Source organism: Sapajus apella, unplaced genomic scaffold (genome assembly GCF_009761245.1).
Source record: "Sapajus apella isolate SASKATOON/1434 unplaced genomic scaffold, GSC_monkey_1.0 scaffold33, whole genome shotgun sequence".
Classification (NCBI taxonomy): domain Eukaryota; kingdom Metazoa; phylum Chordata; class Mammalia; order Primates; family Cebidae; genus Sapajus; species Sapajus apella.
Window position 1 is genome coordinate 20,154,812 of NW_022436973.1, and position 16,230 is coordinate 20,171,041.

General features: G+C 42.3%; 1 protein-coding gene across 4 annotated transcripts in view; it reads right to left on the reverse strand.

Annotated features, from left to right (window-relative positions):
• Positions 1–3,574: 3,574 nt before the first annotated feature.
• SHLD1 (shieldin complex subunit 1) overlaps positions 3,575–16,230 on the reverse strand; it is an 82,769-nt gene continuing 70,113 nt past the window's right edge. For 3 of the 4 annotated variants that reach the window (XM_032295471.1, XM_032295473.1, XM_032295474.1), the window contains one exon: positions 12,102–13,504. In XM_032295471.1, coding sequence (XP_032151362.1) covers positions 13,065–13,504 — 440 coding nt within the window. In that variant the 3' untranslated portion in view covers positions 12,102–13,064. Of the gene's footprint in view, positions 4,827–12,101; positions 13,505–16,230 lie in introns of those variants that run through there. The other variant, XM_032295472.1, reaches the window with a different exon arrangement.

The following is a 16,230-nucleotide window of genomic DNA, read 5'->3' on the forward strand; positions in this document are numbered from 1 at the left end:
GGAGGCTGAGGTGGGAGGATTGCCTGAAGCCAGAGGTTCAAGACCAGCCTGGGCAAATAGCAAGACTCCATCTCTAAAAAATTTAAAAGAAAATTAGCTGGGCTTGGTGCCATGTGCTTGTAATCCAAGTTACTCAGGAAGCTGAGGTGGGAGGATCACTTGAGCCTAGGAGTTTGAGGTTGCAGTGAGCCATGATCATGGCACTGCATTCTAGCCTGGGTAACAGAGTGAGACCCTAACTAAAATAAATAAATAAATAAACAAAATATAATAGTGTCAGGCCATCAGTCCCATTTTCCTGTGAGTTACTGTTTCCTAGCTATGGATAAGAGAACCTCAGGAAAGCCTGTGCCTGAATCTCCTGTTTGCTTTACTAATGTACATAGATGTAAATCTCTTTTACAAGAGGATAGCTTTTCAGAGCTATTCCCATCTGCAGCTTTTCTGAATAACCAACTTGAAATATGCCAAAGAAGTATATTTTGGGGTGGCATATTTTGGTTTCCCACACCACTCCAGCTAATTTAAGGAAGAGGGATTTGCTAGAAATGTACCAAATTGTTGAAACGGCTAGAGGAATAAGCTATAGGCTGGGGTTACAGCAACAACTTTCCAGCTCACGCCACAGAACTAGAATGGCAAGGGAGATATGGCTGCCTCTGACTTCTGTATGAGGCTTCCTTCACTCTGGTCAGGAAACCACCCTCACCCTCACCAAGCCCTGAATCACACTGCCTCTGCCACGGTCAAGAAGCTGTTGTTGCCACTCCTTCAGAAATATGCTACTTCCAATTCCCCCCAGCTTCAACAAAATGGATGCCCAAATTCCCTGTCTGTTTCTTCATAGGTCATCTCTAAAAACTAGAGGCAGAGGCAAAATATGTCTTTTGTCTTACGTCACAATACCATAACCTTCCTCTCTTTATACGTATAATTGCCTTAAGTATTTCCTCTGCATATACTAAGCACTACAATAGATATTATAATTTTTGCCTCAATTGTCAAATATGAGCTAAGAAACTCATAAGGAGAATATAGAAGAATATTATATATTTTTTTATTTTTATTTTTTTATTTTTCTTTTTGAGACAGAGTTTTGCTCATTACCCAGGCTGGAGCGCAATGGCACGATCTCGGCTCACCGCAACCTCTGCCTCCTGGGTTCAAGCAATTCTCCTGCCTCAGCCTCCCGAGTACCTGGGACTACAGGTGTGTACCACCATGCCCAGCTAATTTTTGTATTTTTAGTAGAGACGGGATTTAACCATGTTGACCAGGATGGTCTCGATCTCTTGACCTCGTGATCCACCTGTCTCAGCCTCCCAAAGTTCTGGGATTATAGGCGTGAGCCTCCGTGCCCGGCCCATATTTTTTTATTTTTATTCATTTTATTGTTCTTTCTTTTCTGAACTTCAAGCTTTCTTTTAGCTTTTCTTTTCTCTTTGGAGATCTTCTTTTAGGCAGATTTTTTTTTTTTTTTTTTTTTTTCGGGGCGGAGTCTTGCTCTGTTGCCCAGGCTGGAGTGCAGTGGCACAATCTCGGCTCACTGCAACGTCCGCCTCCCAGGTTCAAGCAATTCTCCTGCCTCAGCTTCCCAAGTAGCTGGGACTACATGTGCGCACCACTACGCCCATCTAAATTTTGTATTTTTAGTAGAGAGGGGGTTTCACCATGTTGGCCCGGATGGTCTTGATCTCTTGACTTTGTGATCCGCCCGCCTTGACCTCACAAAGTGCTGGAATTACAGATGTGAGCCACTGCACCTGGCCTCCTTTAGTCTTTCTTTAAGGGTAGATCTGCTGGCCACACATTCTCTTATTTGTCCTTCATTCTTAAAATACAGCTTCACTATATGTAGAATTCATGGTTGACAGTTCTTCTCTTTCAGCACTTGCAAAATGTTGAGCCACTTCCTTCTGGCCTCCCTGGTTTCAGATGAAAAATCTGTTCTCATTCAAATTGGTGTCTGCCTATAGATAATGCATTCCTACATGGTTGCTCTTAAGATTTTTTTCTTTCATATTCAGAAGTTTAATTATGAAGTGTTCTGGTGAGGATTTCTATTGATAGGTCTTATTTGGAGTTCACTCAGCCTTGTAAATCTGTAGGTTTCTGTCTTTCACCAAATGTGGGAAGCTTTCAGCCCTTGTATTTTGAATACTTGCTTAGCCTTCAAATCTTTCTGGAGTCTTTCTGAGACTCTGAAACCATGAATGTTAGATCTTCAGTTATCGTCTCCTGTTTCTTCCTTCCCACCCCCCACCTCATCTCTCTTCTCCCTGCTGATCAAGTGGAACAAATTCAATAGAGCTGTCCTCAAGGTCAGTGACTTTATCTTCTGTCATCTCCACGCTACCACTGGGCCTACCCAGTGAGTTGTTAAAACATGTTGCTGCTGCACTTTACAATTCTGTGATTTCCATTTGGTTCTTTGCTGAGGTTTTCTATTTTTTCATATGTTTCGGAAGATTTTATAATTGCTTACTGAAACTACACGATGGTAGTTGCTTTAAAATCTTTGCCAGATAGTTCCACCCACGGATTCATCTCACTATCAATGTCAGCTGATTGCCTTTTCTTGCCCCACTTGTGATTTTCCTGGTTCTTGGTATGACAAGTCATTTTCAATTGTATCCTGGACATTTTGCACAGTATGTTACGAGACTCTTGATTCTATATAGATCCTCTATTTTAGTAGGCAGCCGCCCTGTTTAGGTTTATCGTGTCAGTTTTGCCTACTTTCGTGGGCTGTAGTTATAATGACAGTTGCATTTTCTGAGCCTTCGCAATGCTATTCTGGTCTGCTTTGTTCTTGTGACTCTGCTTAAGCTCCCACTGGGTTGTTACATATGGTGCCTACAGAGGCAGAAGGCACTTCTCTAGGTTGACTGGTGGCATTGTGTGGGTGTAGGGGATGCCCCAGGTCACCTTCTGCTTCTGCATGAATGGCGGAAAGATACCAGGGCTGCTGGCACTGCCTGTGCAAGTGAAGGAGCCTACCTGCTGTTGCCTGGCGTGGAGCACTAGATGACCCGGCCTGCATGGCTTTCACTGTTACCACTGATACGAGCAGATGGAGCCCACTGCTGCTGGTGGGGATGGGTGTGAAGTGCGTTGGCCCATTTTGATTCTTCTGTTGCCACTGCTGCAGGCATAGTGGCCTGCTGCGGTCTGTGGCTGTGGAGTAGGAGAGTGGTTGGAAACTCATTTCTGCTGGTGCTAGTGCTGTGAGTGGATTGGGTCCACTGCTGTCACTGGGTGTGGGTCTCCCGACTGGGTTCTCCTTTTCTGGTCCCTTAGCCAGAGGGAGAAGCCTTCTGAATGTGTGTATGTGTGTGTGTCTGTATTTTGCCTGCCTGCCTTTCTCCCTCCCTCTGTTTCCTTCCTTCCTCCCTTCCCTTCCCTTCCCCCTTCTCTTTCCTTCCCTTTCTCCTTCCCTTCCCTTTCTCCTTCCCTTCCCTTCCTCCTTCCCTTTCTCCTTCCCTTTCTCCTTCCTTTCCATTCCCTTTTTCCCTCCCTTCCTTTCCCTTCCCTTTCTCCTTCCCTTCCCTTTCTCCTTTTCTTCCCTTCCCTTTCTCCTTCCCTTCCCTTCCTCCTTCCTTCCCTTCCTCCTTCCTTCCCTCTCTTGCTCTCTCCAGTGGCTCTCTGGTTTCAGGCTGACTTGTGCCCAGGATACATAGAAGATAAAGAAAACCCAGGGAACCCACTGTTGTGTAATCTTCGAGTCTCGAGTCCCTAGTCCGTCCATCTTCTTTCTGCTGTTCAGAGTCCTTTTATGATTGCTGAATTATTTCCATAGTACTTGGTTGTGTTTAAAGAGAAGAAGCCAGAAAAAGTGAGTTTATATCATCTTCTCCTGAAACTGGAAGTTGCCTCAGGATTTTGAGCAAACGCTTGTTGGTTTAAGCCAGGGGTTCCCAACCTAGTTCTTTCCTGTCTCCAAATTCCAGCAGCTTCGTGCGTCTTGGCTATAGGTCTAGAAGATGGGACCAAAGGGGAGAGGAGAAGCTGAACAGAAGTAAACTATGATTAAATCAAGTTTTAAAAAGTGCATGGATATGTGTGTGTGTACAATTTTTTTAAAATGATGGAGACCTCTAAATATATATTGAAAAAGAGAGAGGGAAAAGGAGAGAGCTTGAGGACATAATAATAAGGGAAATAATGTGAAAATCAGGGCAGGGTTAGGCAATTTTGGATCCAGGGATTCCAACCAGAGCAACTGACAACTGCACACCTGACATCCTAATGGTTCTCACGCCTTCTAGGGAGACAATGTGACAAGAATTAATCAGGATCCCGGGAGGAGCTTGTAAGGGCAACCAAAAAGGTCCCCCAGTTTGAATAAACATGAATTACATTCTCATGAAATAATAATGTGTGCTTAAGGCATCTGACATGAAGCTGGAAATGCTGAAGGAAGCAGAGAAAATAACAGAGGGCAGGAACGCTAAACTGTGTGCCTTCATCAGTGCACCGCCTACTGAAACAGCAGATGGAAAGGATTCCCTTGGGAGGATTTGGAGAACTCTTGGTTCTGTTGCTGGTAAAACTGCTATCTCTGATGCACAGCTTTCAGGATCTAAGAAAAAGGCAATGAGAGAATAAGGCCTTTGGGTGTCAAACAATCAGACGGGCCTGGTCTCGTCCACAATCATATTTGCCGAGAGAATCATCTATCCCAAACGGGCTATCATTCAGATGGCCTTAATATGTTCTTCTCTGACTGTGACCTTGCTCATGAGGACTGAGTTCTCAGATACACAGGGAAGGTGATTTTCCACTAGAGAAGCAAGCAGAGAGACAGCCATGCACTGTGAAGTGACCTGAGAGGATGGGAATGGAGAGGGGAAAAGGAATAAACAAGCATTTTGAGACAAAATGCACATGCCTGGAATCCCAGCACAGTGGGAGACCAAAGCAGGATCACTTGAGGCCAGGAGTTCAAGACCAGCCAAGGCAACATATCAAGACCCTGTCTCTACAAAAAAAGTTTAAAAATTAGCAGGGCATGGTGACATGCACTTGTGGTCCCAGCTACTTGGGAAGCTGAAGCAGGAGGATTGCTTGGACCTGAGGTCAAGGCTGTAGTGAGCTGTGACCATGCCACTCTACTCCAGCCAGGACAAGAGAGTGAGACCCTGTCTCTAATAGTTTGAAATATATAGTTTGAAAATTTCATACATAGGAAAGTGGAAAGAATAGTGAACCTTCATATACTCATCATCTGGATGTTGTAGCTTGTTAACATTTTTTCATATCTGCTTTATCTTGTTTCTATTGAAATATTTTAAAGTAGTTTACAGATGTTAAGATATTTTACTTGTAATATTTCAATATTACATTTCTAAGAAATAAGGATATTTTCTCACAAAAACACAATGCCATTATCACATATTTATGATATCTTTCACTCTAAATTTTAAATTTGGCCAGATGTAGTGTCTCAGATCTGTAATACCAACACTTGGGAGGCCGAGGCAGGAGAATCACTTGAACCCAGGAGTTCAAGACCAGCCTAGGCAGCACAGTGAGACCCTGACCTATTAAAAAGTTTAAAATTTTTATGTAGTTAAAACTGTCAATATGTTTTAAAATTATACTTTAAGTTCTGAGGTACGTGTGCAGAACATGCAGGTTTGTTACATAATTATACACATGCCATGGTAGTTTGCTGCATCCAACACCCCATCACCTACATTAGGTATTTCTCCTAATGCTATCCCTTCCCCAACCCCCAATCCCTGGCAGGCCCCGATGTGTGATGTTCCCCTCCCTGTGTCCATGTGTTCTCCTTGTTCAACTCCCACTTATGAGTGAAAACATGCGGTGTTTGATTTTCTGTTCTCATGTTAGTTTACTGAGAATGATGGTTTCCAGCTTCATCCATGTCCCTGCAAAGGATATGAATTCATTCCTTTTTATGGCTGCATAGTATTCCATGGTATATATGTGCCACGTTTTCTTTATCCAGTCTATCATTGATGGGCATTTGGGTTGGTTCCAAGGCTTTGCTTATTGTGAACAGTGCCTCGATAAACATATGTGTACTTGTGTCTTTATAATAGAATGATTTATAATTATTTGGATGTATACCCAGTAATGGGATTGCTGGGTCAAATGGTATTTCCAGTTCTAGATCCTTGAGGAATTGCCACACTATATTCCATAACGGTTGAACTAATTTACACTCCCACTAACAGTGTAAAAGAATTCCTATTTCTCCACATCCGCTCCAGCATCTGTTGTTTCCTGACTTTTTAATGATCGCCATTCTAACTGGTGTGAGATAGTATTTCATTGTGGTTTTGATTTGCATTTCTCTAATGACCAGTGATGTTGAGCTTTTTTTCATATGTTTGTTGGCTGCTTTTGAGAAGTGTCTGTTCATATCCTTCGTCCACTTTTTGATGAGGTTGTTTGCTTTTTTTTTTTGTAAATTTGTTTAAGTTCTTTATAGATTCTGGATATTAGCCCTTTGTCAGATGGATAGATTGCAAAAATTTTCTCCCATTCTGTAGGTTGCCTGTTCACTCTAATGACAGTTTCTTTTGCTGTGCAGAAGCCCTTTAGTTTAATTAGATCCCATTTGTCTATTTTGGCTTTAGTTGCCACTGCTTTTGGTGTTTTAGTCATGAAGTCCTTGCCCATGTATATGTCCTGAATGGTATTATCTATGTTTTCTTCTAGGGTTTTAATGGTATTATGTCTTATGTTTAAATCTTTAATCCATCTTGAGTTAATTTTTGTATAAAGTGTAAGAATGGGGTCCAGTTTCAGTTTTCTGCATATGGCTAGCCAAAAACTGGCAATCTTTTATTATTTTGCATTGGCATCTGTTTTAGGGAGCTCTTTCTCATGCAGGGTTATAAAAACACTCAGGTATATTGTCATCTGTAACTTTTATAGTGTTATATTTTTTACATTTAGATCCTTAATCCATCTGGAGGTTATTCTCTCTGTATAGTGTGAGGTGGGGATCTCACCATTTATTGGATATTTGGGTAATTCATCCTTTACCACTATTGAAAAATTTATCCATAAATCTCTGTAAATTTGGCCACCTATCTTCTTATTCTCTTGCTTAAAATCCCTAAATCACTTTACATTATTCTTAGAATAAAATTCAAATTCCTTCTCTTGGCCTAAAAAGCCATAGCCTGCTTCTGAAATTCATCAGCCCCTCTGCCTTTAAGGGTTGTCCTCAGTCACATGGGATTCCCTCTGTCCAGACACTTCAGCTCATCCCAGCCTGAGTCTGCACTAACTTTGCACATACCGTTTCCTCTGCCTGGATGCTCCAGCCTTTGTCTGCCTGGCTCTGTGACTCCTGCAGCTTTCAGCTCAAAGGCTGTTTCTTCAGAGTCTTCCTCAGACCAGTCTGTCCAGAGTGCCCACCGCAGGCACTGCTGCATCATTCTTTATTATGCCAGGGCACTTCTCACTATTTTTAATGATTCTGCTTTTGTCTGTCACCCCTCACTAGCAGGAGATCTTCCAGGTCTGGTTCACTGCGCAGCCCCAGCTGCAGTAGACATTCAGTCGCAGTCCTGGGATAACTACATCTAATCCGTGCTTTCACATAGTTTACATAGGACAAGCCTATATAAATATTTACAATTTAAAAGTCGACTAAGTTAATGAAAAAATTTATAATAGCGCATGTGATATGCAGGTAGGTAAAGAATTACGAAAGTGGTGTACCCCAAAATAACTGAAGTTTGGAGTTCAGTGGGATGAATTATTGAATCAAAGACATCCTTTTAGGACAGGTACCGTGGCTCACACCAGTAATCCCAGCACTTCGGGAGGCCAAGGTGGGTGGATCACCCAAAGTCAGGAAAAGTCAAAAAGTAGCTGGGTGTGGTGGTGAGCGCCTGTAATCCCAGCTACTCAAGAGGCTGAGGAAAGAGAATTGCTTGAACCCAGGAGGTGGAGGTTGCAGTGAGCCAAGATTGTGCCACTGCATTTCAGCCTGGGTGACAGAGTGAAACTGTCTGTTAAAAAAAAAAAAAATCCTTCTACAATTTTGATAGAGGTTGCCAAATTGTACTGAGAAAAGCTTATAGCAATTTATCTTCCCAATGAGAGTCAATCAGAGCATTTGTCTCCCTGCACCCTGGCCAGCACTAGATTCCTTTAGACTTTCTACAGCCCTACAAAATATAAAAATCAAGAAACAAAAACCACGCAAAAACAAAGAATATCTCATTGGTGTTCAAAGTTGTAGTTCTTTATGTTTGAGTGTAGTTGCATATGATCTCATGATCGTTTTATATGTATATTTTCTTTTTCTTTTTTTTTTTTTTTTTTTTTAAGGAGGCTTGCTCTGTCCCAGGCTAGAGCACAGTGGTGTCATCTTGGCTCACTGCAACTTCTGCCTCCCGGGTTCAAGCTGTTCTCCTGCCTCAGCCTCCTGAGTAGCTGGGATTACAGGCGTGTACCACCACGCCCATCTAATTTTTGTATTTTTAGTAGAGATGGGGTTTCACCATATTGGCCAGGCTGATCTCAAACTCCTGACCTCGTGATCCACCTGCCTTCACCTCCCAAAGTGCTGCGATTACAGTTATATGTATATTTTCTTAACCACTTGTTCATGTCCTTTGTCCGTCTTTCTATTTGGTTGTTTTTCTAATGATTTGTACAACTTGTTTTTTGAAAAAGCTCTCTCTGTTAGACATGTTCTAAGTATTTTTCCTAGTTTTGATCTTGCATATGGCTAGGCAGTGATTTTTGTCAAATTTGTCCTCTATGATTTTTAGGTTTTGTGTCAGTCTTAGAAAAATTTTCCCTGTTGTAATGTATTTATTAATAGGTATCTCCAGTATGTATGCATATCTCCTGTGGTTTTTTTTTTTTCTTTACACCACTTTTCAGCAGGAAATCACCTGTGTTTTATTCTAGCATTTTTGTGATTTTACTTTTTTACTTTGAGTTTTTAATCATCTAATATTCATTTTAATATGAAAAATAAGGTGGGAAATCCAGCTTTTTTCAGTCTCCCTCCCCCAGTGTGGGGAGCTAGTGACTAAGAGCAGTTGCTAAAAAACTCCACCTTTTCCTTATGGGTTTGCAATGCCACCTTCACCATATACTCAATTTCCATATGCGTTTATATCTATTTATGGACTGTATGCTTTTGGTTTTTCTATGCCTTTTTTGCTGCTTTAATTATTATAGAGTTAAAAATGTTTTCACATTTGAGAAGGTTAGTTCCTTATTTTAAATTTTTTGGCTACTCATACATGTTTAGCTTTTTAAAAGAATTTGCATTATGGCTGCAGGGTAAAGAGAGGCAAAGGTAGCTAAGGATTGACCAGATGGAAGTTTCTTGCAGCAATCCGGGACAGCAATGGTGGAAGATTAATGGGGTATGATGGGTCACCCATCCCACTTGATGTGGTTTGGCTGTGTATCCACTCAAATCTCATCTTGAGTTGTAGCTCCCATAAATCCCATGTGTTATGGGAGGAACCAGGTGGGAGGTAATTTAATCATGGGGGTGGGTCTTTCTCATGCTGTTCTCCTGACAGTGAATAAGTCTTGCAAGATCTGATGGTTTTATAAAGGGGAGTTCCTACACAAGCTCTCCTGCCTGCTGCCATGTAAGACATGACTCTGCTTCTCATTTGCCTTCAGCCATGATTGTGAGGCCTCCCCAGCCATGTGGAACTGTGAGTCAATTAAACATCTTTCATTTATACATTACCCAGTCTCTGTATGTCTTTATAAGCAGCGTGAGAAAAGATTAATACATCACTGAATTCCAAACCTCAGTCATTTTCAGGTATACCACTTTTATACTTTTGGATATACATGTTACCTACATTATTATTAATTTTTTAATTAATTCAGTCCACTTCTAAATTTCAAATACCTGTATTAGGCTTGTCCTATGCAATACATCTGAAAGCATGGGCTAGATGTCGTAGTTCTATTTTTCTAACATATTAAACTGAATAGATTAGCAATTAAAATAAACATTGTTTTCTCACATAATATCTAAAATTATTTGTGCTACCAGCACACCGGTCACGGCAAACTGGTCATCAGTTCTCTACTTAAAAGTGGGCCTGGGCTGGTGGGTAATGTCTATTGTTTGATCAGGATGCTGGCTACACAGGTAGGTTGTTTGTGAAAATCATCAAGGCGTTCACTTGTATGACATATGCACGATTCTATGTAACTACTATAATCCAACAAAAAGTTTTAAAAGCTTTAAAAAGTTTAAAAAGCTGGCCTGGCACAGTAGCTCACATCTGTAATCCTAGCACTTTGGGAGGCTGATGCGGGAGGATTGTTTGAGGCCAAGAGTTCAAGACCAACCTGGCCAACACAGCAAGATCCCATCTCTATTTTTTGAAATAAATTATTAAAAAAAAAAAAGCATAGCTGTATTATTTTGTGCTGATTACTGGTAAGGAGAGTTGTTACGAGCATCCTTACATAGGTTATACAAGGAAATAGACTAATGAAATGAGTAATAGCACATGAATTTAAGACATTGGTAGCAGTTCTCTTCTTTAGGGTTCTGATGCTTATGCACTCTTAGTTCTGATGTCTCACAAATACCTGAAAAGGGCCACAGGTCTGAAACGGACCACAGATGATATCACAGGCCAGTTGTAACATTCATGAGATGGTAAGATGTTGGTGAATTTATCTGTAGGACAGAACTAGACAATAATGTCAAAGTCCAAAGCCTCAGTATCCTTATCTCTTTCTTAGTCTTTATTAAAGGTTCACAGAAATAAATGGAACATGCCATCCTAACCTCACAGAGATCAAATTAAGCAGTGAATTTGCAGAGAAATCAAATATCTCCTACTGATCTGTCACAAACACTTATTCAGATGCAGGTAAACACACACCACACTCTTTTTTTACCCTAAGGGGATTCTGGCTTTGCGACTTCTAAATTCTCTACTTTTAGGGTTTACCTCTCACTGGGAACCCTTGGCACACATATTTAGGTTATGAAATTTTTGATACTAAAATCTCACTGCCAAATAGAAGCTACTGCTTCCCAACATGGAGATTCAAATACCTCGTATTTTTTGTTCTTTTAAAAACATAAAATAATCCAGTTTCCTTCTGTAGGTAGCCATGGAGACGAAGTACAAGCATTGCAGTGACTAATACTAAAAATGATAGCATTCTTCAAGGACATCTATTAATATGCTTCTCATTAAAAAACAGTAAAACTAGCTACCTTAAAATTTATTGTCAGATTTTCACTTGTGAGTCCCCCTGGCTTCCCGATTGTTTGGGGGCCAATTGAATAGGAAACACTCATGGACAAAGAAGCAGATGATTGCTTGTCAGAGGAAAACTTGAAGTCTTGTTTCCTCCAGTGTCTCTCAAAGACCTACTCATTTCCCATTTCTACCATGTGGGTCTCCTTCCAGGGGGTGCCTCTACATTTCAATCTGGAACACTGTTTCTTATACCTAATCTCCCCAGCACTGGAAGCCTGAGTGTGAGTGTGTCATTCCTAACCTTTAAAAAGCTTCTCTCTCCATCCAAGAGTCCCCGGGAGACCTTCCTGAGATGGCACACTTACTCTCAATGTATACTTTTAGGCCAACCCATTTGCATAATCTGCTTTCTGGAAAGCATTTGGAATCTTAGGCCAATTAAATTTCACCTCAAGTGTCTCAAAATCTAATTGGTCAGGGCTGCCAGCTTCTTTTGTTGTTCCCCCTGCAAAAAGCAATATAACCCTTTCTGCCAGTGTAATGTGTTTAAAGCACTGCTGAGGTAGGGATTAGCATGAGGCTTCCAATTGCAGCTTCAGAGATCCTGGTGCCAGGTGATGTAATTCTACCAACTGAGTCTCAAATGGGGGGGTCAGGACATGACCCACAGAGTGGAGCATCTGCCAGTGAAAACCTGCACTGGCTATTTAAAGAGCTCCCTGGTGAGGAAGGACTCAGGGCTGGAGGACAGAACAAGGTGGCCACGAAGTCCGGCTCTGGGCTAGTCTTTGCAAATGGAGCTCAGGGTGCTGGAGGTGAGGACAGGGCAGGGATGACGGGCCAACCATTCACAAGGTGACAGAGGGTGCGGGCAGCAGGAAGGCAGAATACAAGAGGAAGTAGGGCCCCACCTGGGCAAAGGAGTCTTTATTTTCTTCTATCACAACTTGACACGGCCACATGGCATCAGCCTGGCGTATCATAATTGTGCTTACATATAGTGGAGCACATTTGTTATCTTCTCACCTTTCACATTTGCAATCTGATAAGAGACAAAGAGACTTTAAAAAATTGTGAATTTTAGCTGTTATTTTAGATTGTCCAAATGTTCCTTCCTCACCCGGTTAGTAGTATCATAAAACATGGATTTCTAGCTTTGGAGAGGAGGCAAGGGTGTGATCAAGATGTGATATACTTTTCTAAACTGTATTTCAATCTTTATATTATTTTAGGACCTGTATTCTCAATCACATGGTCTCAGTTTTACAACTTGATATGATTCCTTATACCTGATTCAGTGCAGAGCTTTGTCTCCTTCCAAAATTTCATCTCACAGAAGCATGTTCTCTTAGATTGAGTTCTCCCAGAAGCAGTCTGAGTCGAGGATTCAGATATAAGACGTTTATTAAGGAAAGGCTCGCAGGTGCAGCAGAAAATAAATGGGAGGAGGATAGGCAAAGGGATTATGCCCACCAAGGGCGTGATTTCATGTAAAGTCCCAGCCTTAGCCTGATCTCAAGGAAAGGAGTTCTAGAGCATAAATTATGCCTCAAAGAACGTCCTTCCTTGAGCAAGGGAGCTGGGCTTTTGACTCGTAGCCCAGTCAATCAGTGGCCTTGGCCAAGGAGAGTGGGAGGTGGGGTGGCCACAGGGACACAGAACTCCCAGAACCCTGCTGGCTCTCCATATGGGCTGACTGGCTCTAATACCAGGTCACAGGTGCCAGCCTTTAACCATAAAGCACTTAATTGGGATGGGCACACAGAGCTAGCACGAGACTCCAGGGGATCTGGGAGGCCACCAACAGTGCTGCTGGCATGGCACGGCACCTCCAATACTACCCTGCACATTGCCCAGCACCAGTTATGGGTCTTTCATTACATTTTGCTGCAAGAGAAAATTAATAATATCTTTCGACAGTCCTGGTTTTGGCTTTTCATCATCCAAAGATGTACTTCCTTCCTCCAGTGGGTAGAAGTGGGTGTCCCTGGAATGCCTCTGTAAGACAGAGCAGCCGTCCCAGTTGAAGATGACTCGGGCCATTTGAAAACTGCGGAGGACATACCTTTGGCTCTCCTGGTCTCTTAGTTGAGTGATTTTCTGAGACAGGCACTTGGAGACAGATGCAGAGAGTGGGTTTGCAGAGCCTGGCTGCGGATGGCCAAACATTTCATAGAATCTATCCAGGGATTTCCGAAGGCCATTGTCTTCTTCCTTCTCTGATTGGCCTTTCACAGTAGGGTCAAGCCAGAAGTTCTCAGAGGCCCAAGAGTTATTTTGTTCTGTATTTAGGTTACTGGTGTCTGCAAGACAAAACACATTCCAATACTCAAACATACTCAAACAAGCAATGAAAAATATCAGAAAGCAAGTCAAGAGCAGATGATGTCTATTTTCAGTTCAACATGCTCACTGCTCCTGAGTAACTGGCAATGCGAAATATCAGCTGATTTCAGAATCTATTTTCACCATCCTGGGGTTATGCCACTTGCTGGCTCACAACAAGACCATCTTACTTGCGTGATGGATTTTTAACCTGATTTCCCTGTGTAGAAATTCAGGGTGCCTGTGAACTTGGATGGAAAAAATATACATATATATTTATTTATTTTCACTAACCATAACCCGAAATTACGCATTTCCTCCCATAATGAATGTAGGCAGCAAATCACAGTATTAATAGCAAAACTCGTAACTTTGTCACCAATAGATCTCAGCTGCTACGGGAAAAACTTGAGATTATAATGCCCACCCTCAAACTGGGAAGGTGCTGAAAGACCAAAGAATAACTTGGACAAGTCCAGCTTGATGAGTAGATGAGTTTATTAGGACTTATGAACAGGACACTCCTGGATGCTAGCAGGGTAGCTCTAGAGATCCGTGCGTGTGCACGATGGGACTGTTTTCCTTGGTAGGTTCTCAAATTCTCTCCGGGATGTCTGGGTTCTCAAGGACACCTGCTCCTCAGCAGGGCACTATGGCTTTGGCTCACTGCCCAGCCTTGAGGGTTCAAGGAGCAGACATTCACTCTTAAGTAACCTGGTGGGTGACCCTTCCCACTATAACAACTATTTTCACATCATATTATAGTATGTCGAAGGTGTTTACAAATTATTTATGCTATCACTATGCTATGGACTGAATTGTGTTCCTACAAAATTCACATGTTGAAGCTGTAACCCCTAACATGACTATATTTGGAGAGAGGGCTTTTTGGGAGGTAATTCAAATTAAATGAGGCATATAGGTAGGATCTTAATCTGATAGGATTGGTAACCTTATGAGAGGAAGTGACACACAGTGAGAGGGCGGTTGTCTGCAAGGCAGGAAAGGAGCCCTCACCAGAAGCTGACCAGGTAGGCATCCTGCTCTTGGACCTCCATGCCTGACCCTGATATAAGCTTTTATAAATCACTAGCTTTGACATTTCCCTGCCCCAGAAAACTCAACCAGTAGCTATAATAAATATAGCTGTACTTGCCAATGCTGAAGGAGGGTGCATGGTGCAGTGGGTGGAGCTTTAGGAAAGGAGGTGGGATTTCAGTTTGGGCCCTAGTTCTGCTACTAGCTGGAAACGACACCTTGGACAAGTCATACAACATTTCTGTGCTTCAACTTTCTCAACTTTCAAAATGAGGGTTTTACTCAATAATCTCTCTTCTGGAATATCTATGATAATATAAAGAGAAATAGATTATCCAAAAGCATCAGCACATCCTAAAGGAATGCGGACATCACGAAGAAAGAAAGAAGAAACAAAACTAAAAAGTGAAAAAAAAGAATGTGGACATGTGTTCTTTGAGTCACAAGCAGGCCTACACATGGACAAGCATTCATGATTCAACACATATTTATACAGAACTCATATTCAGGCAGCTCAGTACAAGTTGTTGAAGATATACAGATGGACGTTGGAGACCATGTCCCTCATCTAAGGTACTTGGAACCTAAGTAGGAAGAAAGGACATCATTACAGACATTAAACAGGTGAAATATAGGATTTACACAGATATGAAATGATATAGTGACATTAACTGAGACAGTGTGGACTCAGTGGACAGTGCAGTGCAAGGGTAGCAGAATGAGTGCATGCTCCTCTTCGGAGGAGGTGACCTGCAATCTTATTCTGAAAGGACCATGGCAATAGAGAAGCAGGTTGATGAGCAAAGTCCAAGTGGTGAGAAGAAATAGAAACTAAATGTCTCTGTGGCTAGTTCCAGTTCTCCTCCTCTGCCCGCTGGCCTTTCTTCAGCAGCCTGAGGCCCAGCCTATAAGTTCGAGGAGAGAGAGAACTCAAGAGTGGCCAGGGGAACCCAAAACAGAGATCATGCTTTATAAAGAATTTGTAGGACGGTATTTCCACTACACTAGTTTCCAGAAAGCTTAAAGCTATGTCCCAGCCAGACTCAGTGGCTCTTGCCTGTAATCCCAGCACTTTGGGAGGCTGAGGTGGGTGGATCACGAGGTCAAGAGATCGAGACGATCCTGGCCAACATGGTGAAACCCCGTCTCTACTAAAAATATAAAAATTAGCCAGGCGTGGTGGCACACGCCTGTAGTCCCAGCTACTCGGGAGGCTGAGGCAGGAGAATCGGTTGAACCTGGGAGGCGGAGGTTGCAGTGAGCCGAGATCGCGCCACTGCACTCCTGGCAACAGAGCAAGACTCCATCTCAAACAAGATAAGACAAGACAAAACAACAACATCAAAAAAACCCAACAACACAAAAATATGTCCCAGGCCCCTCATTATTTTTTAAGAAATAGTGAAGAACGTTTCCTTGGCCCTGCTATGCCCAGAGCTTCTGCCCAAGTTCCTCCCAACCACCCTGTCACTGGACTGAAGCCTCCAGGATGGGTGGAAGGGGAGGGAGGCAGATGCTGGTCTCTTTCTGGTCCTGATGGCATAGAAGCAGCAGGGGAGTTCTTGGCCTGTACTCTTCACAGGTGTAAGTTTGTGAAAACCAAGGAAGGACTGAGCTACTGTCTCAGACGGAAGGAGGCTAAAAACAGCCATGACAGTCAAACACA